Source organism: Brienomyrus brachyistius, chromosome 11 (assembly GCF_023856365.1).
Source record: "Brienomyrus brachyistius isolate T26 chromosome 11, BBRACH_0.4, whole genome shotgun sequence".
NCBI classification, from domain to species: Eukaryota; Metazoa; Chordata; class Actinopteri; order Osteoglossiformes; family Mormyridae; genus Brienomyrus; species Brienomyrus brachyistius.
Genome location: NC_064543.1, coordinates 13546710 through 13556829, shown reverse-complemented (window position 1 = coordinate 13556829; position 10120 = coordinate 13546710). Strand labels below are relative to the sequence as shown.

Sequence of the window (10120 nt, the reverse complement as noted above, 5' to 3'; positions counted from 1 at the left end):
ACTTTCTGAACGAGCTCGTTAAACGTCTAGCAGGCGGACCACACCGTTCGGACACCAGGTGGCGCTGTTGCTTGCCGCCAAAGAGGTGCCCATCCTGTCGCTCCACTCAGTCACTGCTGGGCCAGCCGTGTCAACTCAGCCTCCACCTGCTCCACCCAGGCAGGGAAGCTGCAGTCGAGCAGGCACAGGCGCAGCAGGGGCCCCAGGCTGCCGCTGGGCAGGGCCTGGTGGCGGTACGCCAGGGGCAGGGAGAGGCCCGCCTGGCCCAGGAAGCACTGAGGAGACAAGCAGGTGAAACTAACATACCAAGGCTGGCCGAGCTCACGTGCCAGTCCGACGAGAGCAGGCAAAGGAGCCTGAAGACGGCGGCTACGTCGTGCAGGGAACCGCTAACCATACCTGGTTTCTGTAGCCCAATGTCTGGTGAATTTAAGATTAAACACAAGAAGATTTTATCACTGATTCACACATAAATCGTTTTAGTTAGACCTGGATATAGAGATCAGCTATTCCCATCATCCAGCTTCCACCGGTTTACACTGTAACACCACTGGCTCCCTTGGTTTGCCAGCAGGGGTCAGTGTTTCAGAAAGCATGCATGCCCCCCCCCCAATTTGTTCCACTCCCCAGCAGAAACTGTGCGTCTGAGCACTGCGGTACCTGGGCAAGTCGTTGGACGGACAGGGAGCTTTCGGATTCTTCAGGCTTCAAGGTTCCTGCAGGCTGCTCAGCACAAGCCTGTGATGTCAAGCCAAATGAGTGTCACAGCCCAAGTCTCCAGCTAGCTAAGGAACAGAACACCTTGTGTATAGATACGTAGAGGATATATAATATGAAATACAATAATTTACTGCAAACAAATAATAACCATCTATCTTCCAATTGTTTGGAAAGTTGTGGGGGGGGTCGATCCCATGCAAGTAACATTTAAAACCAGATTCTTTTCCAGTATAAAATCAGTACTCAATTTAAAAGGCAAACCAGGCATAAAGATCATAGAAAAGAAATTTCTTTGCAATTGTCATAATCTGTTAGCAGGTTAAATATTAGAATTGTTTTATATTATGAAATTATGAATTTATAATCAGCATGTAAATATACCTCAACAGATTAAATATATAGTATAGTAATATCAAACATGTGATATGATTATAAAGATTTTTATGATCATGAACTTAACAAACATTATATGATTATATGATATAATGCTTGTTATTAAACTGTGTATAATTAATATATATTAAAGATGTTAAGGTGTACTTACATACTGCTTATGAATGTTCTATGAATGCATTTTGAAGGTGCAGTTAATATGATGTGTTACCACGCGTTTTGTACGCAATATGCATTTTAGCTTAAAAGGTACAGTACAGTGTAATGTACAGTGAACACGCTGTATTCTTAATTTCCAGTACTGCAGGTTTTTTCATCTGGGCTATTTCTCGTAGCGCCAGACCAGAAGTATGATGCCAGAATGTAAATAGCTCCATCTAGTGGACACCAAGAGATCTTGACCTTGAGAAAGAAAGTGGAGCTGGGCGGAGAACTACTTCGAATTTAATTATAACACAGTAGTCACAAGAGAATGCTACTTTGAATTAAGTAGTCTCTAATATAAGAATATAAATAACTTGTCAGGTTAAAATACTATGGAGATGAACATTAAAAGCCCTTAACACAGGAACATTACCAGATAATGAAAAGCATGGTTGTCACATATTTTAAAGGTTTGGGGTTGAATCCCACCGTGTGTGTCTGTGTGTCTGGATTCCTCCCACACCCCAAAGACATGCAGTTAGGCTAACTGGCGTCCCCAAATTGCCCGAAGTCTGTGTGTGAACGTGCCCCGTGATGGACTGGCCTCCTATCCAAGGTGTATCCCAGCCTTCTGCAGTATGCTCCCTATGATTAATGGATGCATTACTAAAATGTGAATTTCATTAATCTCTCTTAACCGTGTGACAGCCACATAGGAGGTGCCCATACCAGTTAACCAACCTGAAACTGTGTGGAGGTTCAGGGCACGACCACTCGTGTTTGGAGCCGAGTCATACCCCTGGCTGCTGCAGGCTGTGCTGTGGCTCTGGGTCGGCCCGTGGGGCCGTCTGGGCACTGCTGTTGGGGACGGGTGCGTCCTCCACTGGGACATGCTGCTTCAGGCAGGCAACAGCTGAGCTACACAGTTCCAGGGCCTCCTCCCTGCTGCTGCCCGCAAACTGCACCTGGAAGACACGGCCCTCGCCCTGTGGACACACGGCCGCGTCACTCAAGAGCTGATAGAAGGACACCACTAGGAACTGGCTTGTTCTGCAGTCAGCTGATAAGTGGGTATCGAATGCAGAAATCAATGCGATGCAAGCACACCTCCTCGTGCGCAGCACATGAGCCACACCGTGTTAGTGCAAGATTCCGAGCAAATAAAACCATTTTGGGAAAAATATGGCAAAATGATCATGGAAATATGATGAAAATATCAGTACTTGTAATATTTAATGTTATTTTTGGATCATTAATTATGAATCATGACGGACAGGGTGTGGGATGATGGCTGAGGACATGAAAACCCAGATGGGACCTATAGCAGAAGCCTTGAGTAAAATGCTCAAAATAACTTGTTCCAGTTAAATATGAAGCTGTAAAAACAGGTAGAAAATGTAAGCCATATCAGATCCAATCATTAAGGAGGGGCGTGTCCTCTCTGTGTAGTAAGGGTTCCCTTTGGGTGCACTGGATTCCTCTAGCAGACATGCACTTGCTAATTTGTGTCTCTAAATTGCTCATACTGGTATTATTGTGCATGTGAGCGTGTCTGGGTACCTGTGCCCTACAATGAACTGGCATTCCATTCCATGCCCGAGCCTTGGGATAGGCACCCTATAACCCTGAACTCAAGCAGTGCTTGGAAGAGTCCTCGTAATGCATGACCACCAAATCACCAAAACGACGTGTACAATACTGATATAAGGATCTGCTCGATACGGACTGAGATCAGCAGGTGTGGTGCTGCTTTCAGGTCTGGAAAAGCTGAAAACAATGATTTGTGAGATAGGGATCACTGGAGGGTGGGATGACAGCTCGCCGTCACCGTACTGTCGCCATGCGTAGAGAGTGCTGCGAGCAATGACTCAGCACTCTCCGGGCATTAAAGGGGCACCCCACCAAAATTAATATGCCACATGTTCAGCAAATGAGAACAATTAGAAGAGTCCCCGGCTGGCTTTGCAGTGCTGCTCTTGGCGTGACAGTGGGTAATTCTCCTGCATTTATTTTTCTAAGTGAGCTTCAGGCTTCACTTAGTTTGGCGGCATCGCATCCCTAAGAAAACCTAGGGTATCAACACATATATTTAGAATAACAAAAGCTGTCACCGCAGAACGTAAAGCAACATTGACGAGAGCAAAGTCGGACAATTTCTCTCACAGTGACGCAAGCTGCCCTTTTGGTCACAGTTTGAACTCCGTTCATCATACGCCGACACTTCCAGGTTGTTTAGTTTTCATTCCAGTCTTTATTCTAAAAATCAATGGCATTACAAAAGCCAAAGACAAACTCGTAAAACAGGAAAAAAAGAATGTGCTTGGCAAACTTTAGTTTTCTTGTTGAAGAACAACTGCAGCCATTAAAAAGATCGATGGCGTCCTCAGACAGACCATGATCAATGACATGTAACTGCGTGGGGTGCAGTGAAGCAAATAAGCAAAAAGAAAAACGTAGAGAAACAAGAAAACACAACAAAAAAAAAAACTTCACAGATCAATTACTTGAAAGATGAAATGAATGGTTCATTGTCTGAAAAGGACGCAGTGAGGCACAGTGCGCCTTCGCAAAAGAAACTGCTCCTGAGGATACATTTTTCTGCTGCCCTTCGAAGGCCACTGTATCCCCAAATATACAGCATCATTTCAATATTTTTGCACCTCTTTACCCCCTACCCAGTAAACAAACAAAGAAAATCATTTGCAGCAGTATGTTTTGAGGTTGTTTTGCTGTACAAAGGCAAAACACTGTAACTGCACATCGGACCGAAGTTGAACCAAATCAGGTGTCTTACTGCAGCTGTACTCAGTTTTGAAGAAAACACTATCATTTTCCAACCTGCTACACGTACGGGTGGAGAGTCAAAAACTTTTTAAGCCCATATTCACCGTTTTAGTGTCAGCTTAGTTACTGTGTTTTGCCTTTGTAGGGTAGCACTGAGAGTGCCTATTTGCACTGATGTTCCCATCTCAGCCCTTACTGCCACCTGGGTAGCTCCTGGATGACAGCCCTTACCGTACCAGTGGTGCACTCCCCCTGCTTTACACTCAGCTGTCCATGACACCCCCCCCCCCCCCCATTTAAAAAAATACTTGCTGGGAAGCATCAGGGAGCAGAACAGGCGGCGATTTGTCACAGCACGGTGCCGCATGGGGGAGCTGCTGCTGAGCGGAGGGACAGGAGCTGCCTGCAGCCCACGGGTGCCTGCTGGGTCCCTGGAGGGAGCCCTTCTGTAGCAGTCATTGCAGATAACCTCGCCAACTTAATCCCACCCCCCCACAATCAGCGGGTGGACTGGCTCAGATGCAGATAGAGATATTTTAAAGGCCCAGCCCATTTGAAATAGTGATTCTCCTGCATCTGTATCTTATGTATGTATATATAAAATGTTTGTATGTATGCATATATAAAATACCAATGCAAATGTTACCAGGAATATTTCATGATGACTTCTATCACATACAGAAAACTGGAATGGAGACTATAAGACATTGATTATTCATATTGTTACTGTTGAGAAAAATGTAATGGGCAAGCTAACAGGGACATGGACAGGCCCGACGTCCGGTAGGATCTGTGTGCAAAGAGAGCATCAGAGCACACCAGCGTGCATGCCCACTACGCAGGGACGTGAGGATGGCCAGAGCCGGGCCTGGTACTGACCTTGGCCGTCATCCGAAACAGCAAGACATCTGTCTTCCGCCGCACCTTCAGGAAGCTGGATGCGTTGAGTAAGGAGAAACCCTCCTGAGGGAGAAATGGTCCACAAACATTCAGGTGAGCTTCTCAGCACCCAAACCAGCGTCTCCCCTGCTTCCCTTTCTTTTTAAATTGATTTAGCAACAATTTTTTTTTTTGCCTCTTTAGTTGCTCGATATCAAACATGACCTCATACAAACAAGATGTCCCATCTGCCCTAGCCACAGAAATTGTCTGGTGGTAACAATATTGAAAAGCATGTCCAAATACTGTCTTGTGAGTTACACAGCAATTTAACTGGCTTTCAGGTGGTGTGACACAAATACATCCAGCAGGGGGCTCCACCACCTCAGCTAAATATATAAAAAGGCAGTAGCAAGCTACTTTTCTAAGCCAACATATATGATGTGTTGGAATATTATCTATAATAAAACTGTGTATGGTTACGTACTAATTAGCTGACTGACCTTGGACCACAGTTCATGTAGAAGAACAATAACAGGCTAATTTGTTGGGTATATATGAATCCCGACCAAGCATGCCTCTCTGATATCATAATAATCTTCATATTAATCTAGGTGTAAGTCAGTGCTCCAACTAATGACAAATGCATTAAACCAATTCATATTCTGAAAACAGTTACAAATATATATGAGACTTTAAAAAAGGAAGTCTAAAAAGCAAACAATATTGTGAATAAAACAGTGTTAAAAGACAATGCAGAATATTAGCACAGAAACATGCTGGGCTTATGGTCAGTGCTTCCAGTATGTCCCTTAATGGGCCATTTTGTTATGAAGGGAGCAATAACAATAGGGACATTTACAAGGGCGGAAAATATCTTTCCTTCTACGGTATGAAACCAGATTAAAAATGTAAACTGTGTTGTGAGTGTTTCAACACACTGGCCCTCTCAGTGTTGCAGATAAATCCTAAAAAAGTTCTGTGCTAATTCTGTCTGTCGGCAATGAAAATGAGAGATGTAGCAGGCTGTTTTGCTGACAAATCTGACCGGGTGCAGCAGGCATCTCTGTCACCGGAACGCCTCTCCTGGCACGGAAAAGCAGCCGTACGCTTGGGGAGACCGGGATGCTTTAAGGCCGTTACGTTTATGCAGTGTCCCCTCACGGGACGAGGCCACCCCGGCAAAGCAATGCATAACAAACACAGCGCTCACATATTTTAGTGGCTGTCTTGTTCAGACGACTGCACGGTCAATAACCAGCACTGAAAAGCGTGTTAGCCTGCACTCAGAATTTATGGCGTGCCACTGCTTTAGATTTATATGCAACGGCTTATGCGAATCACTGGTCAAACCTAGCTTACTGCCTTTTTTTTAAAATTCTCGCCGCCACCAATACAGCCAGGTTTAAATCACAGAATGGGTCACAGAGTAGGACCCTTTCTTTGTATCAGATTTCTTACATGAACATTACATCACACAGAATTTTGGGACTCAAAACTGAATAACCCCCCACCACCCAAGGAGACGTTTCTGAGAGGATCAGATTATTTTTCATTAGATACTAAATATCATATCATGAATAACATGACATTTTAAAAACTACAGGACTGTAAGTCACTACTGGCTGGGGGAAACAGTCCAGTCTGTTGTGTAATGATAGTCTCTCCTAATCCTTCTTGGCTTTTCCCCTCAGAAATCCCTCAAGATACTGAACAGTCTATGGAGACGTGGTCATGCGAAGACCACCCTCCCGGGCAGCATCCTGCTGGCAGCAAGAAACCGTGTCTATAATAGTGAATGTAGACATTGCAGGAGAAGTTTCCTCTCCTAAACCCTTTGGTTCTATTCACTATTATTAAGATTCAGGGCACATTTCTGTTATAAACGGGCACCAGCTCTCTTCAAACTACTGTATGCAGTCCTGGTTCACTGCCTAGCTGGGCAGCATGTCTGTCAGCACTGGCTAGCAAGTCCGCTGCAAACACAAACTCACTACAACAGCTGTCCTGGCTCTGTTCTCATCTATTGTCGGGCATATATCGCAAGCACTCAGCTGTGCAGAAGGTGGTGGCGGGGGGTGCTGACGAGGGGATTATTCAGCACCATATCTCTTGGAGAACAACAGCAGAGCCAAGAATCTAAAACACCTTTTTTGTTCTTTAGTTGTTGCTGAATAACTGCATCTACATTATGGGAAATTCAAAAATAATAACCCGTACCGATACAGATCCATTATAACAGTGATTTTAAAGTCAGTCAAAAAGAACAGTAAAAAAATTCTTTCCCCTGTATTTCTACATAATGCGTAAATAAGTACAAATGGTAATTCTCTGCAATGAGCAAACAAAACCTGTGTCGTGCCATTATTCAGTCCAAGTACAGTAAAGGTGTTTATCACGGTCTACCAAAGACTCAGGAACTGTAAACAACGCAAGATTCAAACAAACAAATTCCATAAACTGTAGCCAAAAAAAGGTCACATTCACTCTGCAAGAGATTATTAATATCTATTACTTTTTTGAAGCCTACCATTCTATTTTTCCAAGGCACACATACAGTTGTAATTTAGCGATTACCCATACATCTCCGTATTTAAACAGTTAGTACCTGTGTGTGAATTTGCTGAATAGCTGTTTATATTCTGGACTTGTGTCTTTTATGAAACCCAACATAGCAGTGATAGGCAGGTATGTGCTGTTAGTCACCAAATGGAAACCAATAAAATAACCACATGTACAGTAACAGGCAGACTATAAACACATCCTCTGTGTGTATGTGTGTACAAAGGGAGAGCACCTCCATGTGAAATGTATAATTAACAGAAAATGACTTACCAACAGCTCTGGGCCCTGGGACACAAGCAGGTGTCCAGACTCCACTATGTTAAGTACCAGTTGACCTGCACTTTCATCGTTCTCAAAGACCTGCAAAGCATGGGTCATTCTTTAAATTTAAAAGGTTTACAACTTGAGAAATATACTGGAAATCCAGTGATCAAGTATGTCAAAAGTAGCTTTAAGATGTATGAATGGATTTACTAAAATGATATTTTTTTCTAATATAAATTACAATACTGAAACATACATAATTGAGGAAAAACTTTTTTGCAAAATTACAGTACAAGGTAATATCAATTATTTTTATTTATCATGCATACATTTCTAGCGAAATCCGTGTATTTTACTGACATACTTTAACCTTTCCATTGTTGATTATTGTATTTTATGTTATAAACATGCACTTTAAATGTATACAACAGCGAATTTATGTTCATTGATTTATCAAAAAAGTGAACATTAAGAATATTATGAGCACCAAATAACATAGTCTAAATGAATCTCTCATGATATATTGCGCATTCTGGAGATATATTTACTGTTAAGGTGCCCTGGGAAATGATCGACGGGAAGGGAAGGGGGGGTGACCAGCGAGGCGGCTAACAAGGTGGTTGACAACGTCTCAGATATGAAGTCTTTGCACCCACACCTTCGTAACTTATTCTAGTGAGACGAGAAAAACTTCTCAAACAGCACACTAAACTAAGCGATGTTTAGCCTCTGATAATCCTAGCTTCTTGGAAATGAAGATTCCGCCGGTTTTTGTGAGTGTTAAGAGGTATTGGGCGTTAGCCGTTAGCCTGGTAGCCGCCGGTGCTGTCCACACCTTCCAGGAGGACCGGCCCTCGCCCTCCGCGGCGCTCCGCGCGAAACGTCCGTATCGTTTCAGCATCCAACAGGTCTTATTCATAGTTTTACTTCCCGCATCGCTTTTGCTTGAAAAATCTGTATTTTCAGTCATCTTTATAGTAAATACTTATAGCGGATCTAACAGCGTCTGCTAAGACACCAAAATACCACAGGCTCCTAAAACCAAAGGAGAAAGTGATGCGCACGTGACTGTTCGTCAATTAGCGTCAGCCAGTATAGCGTACCTGGCGTTACACTCACGTAGGAAATCATACGGCAAATTTATATTATTCTATTATGAACGTAAAATTAGCTACATACAATCGTTTGTGTAGTTTGCAAACCCTACAGACTATTTACAAATTAATAAAACTGTTACATACATATAAAATGCGTGTGCAGATTTGTCTCGAATTGAAAATCTCGCGCCAGCCAGCTGACCAAAGTTGGCAACCACGTAGAAGGACTTCAACAAGGTCTATAAAGTTAGCTTAATCTGTAAAAGTCTAAATTTTTTAATTAATAGAAGCAATGTGCATTCTATTTGGACCTGAGAGAAATCCTGAATTTCTGAAGAATTAACAGGATTTACGAGTGCAGTGACGTTCACGGCCAAATTACAATTTACAGCTTTGCGGCTATTTACTGATACATAACACACCATGTGCTTTAATGCATTTGCTTTTGAGAAGTATTAAATTCATAATTATGGCGTAAATGAATCATGCCGCTGAAATGTAACGGCCAGTGATGAAGAAAGCATGCCCGTATGCTTATTATGGGTTCAAATGACAGCAAGCGATACCCATTCACTTTAACTAGTTAGTGTATCCTGACTTGCCCGATTTACCGTAAATGTTTAATAAAAGCCGTTCATTAAGGTGACTATATACTAGATAAACTCAAACTCATCAAGGCATCAGAAATCGGGTCGTGCTTTTTTATTTATCCAGTTAGCTATAAAATAAACAATGTCCAGCTATGTTTAAAAAATGTGCATGTTCCAGAATGATACAAGAAACCCTTGTATCAATTATGAACATACACAAGATGCTGTATATAGATAAACATGGGAAAGCAGATTAGGTGACGAGCGGGCGAAGTGGAAAGAAACATATATAATTCACTTGCAAACAGCGCTGGCTATCTCAGAACTCGTGCGATTAAAATACGATGTTTTGAATCCAACTCAATAAGCCATGTGTAGGTTATGAGAAAACATCAAACTATTGTTGGTTTTTCGATCACGTTTATAAGAGGCCATATGCTCTTCAAATATCTGTCAGCGTGAATTATTGATGATTACCTAAAGGCGGCTGCAGAGATAATTATAGGAATACTCTCGCCAGGTTTTAAAAACGAGTTTCTGTTCAGTTCTTCTCTGCACCCACACCTTATTAACTTATTCAAGTGGGGAGGCAAAAAGCATAGAGTGGAGTTAAAACTTTTATCATGCCAGCAATTTTTGTATATAAAACAGCATCGTACCAATCGATCGTACCAAAACAAAGTA

General features: G+C 42.6%; 1 protein-coding gene across 1 annotated transcript; it reads right to left on the bottom strand.

Moving 5' to 3' along the window:
* Window positions 1-78: 78 nt before the first annotated feature.
* rec114 (REC114 meiotic recombination protein) lies at window positions 79-8801 on the bottom strand. The gene is made up of 6 exons (XM_049030868.1): window positions 8585-8801; window positions 7756-7845; window positions 4921-5004; window positions 2055-2243; window positions 661-738; window positions 79-275 (listed from the first exon to the last, which is right to left on the bottom strand). The coding sequence occupies exons 1-6, from the start codon at window positions 8717-8719 to the stop codon at window positions 111-113; spliced, it is 741 nt and encodes a 246-aa protein (XP_048886825.1). The 5' UTR covers window positions 8720-8801; the 3' UTR covers window positions 79-110.
* Between the last annotated feature and the right edge of the window lie 1319 nt (window positions 8802-10120).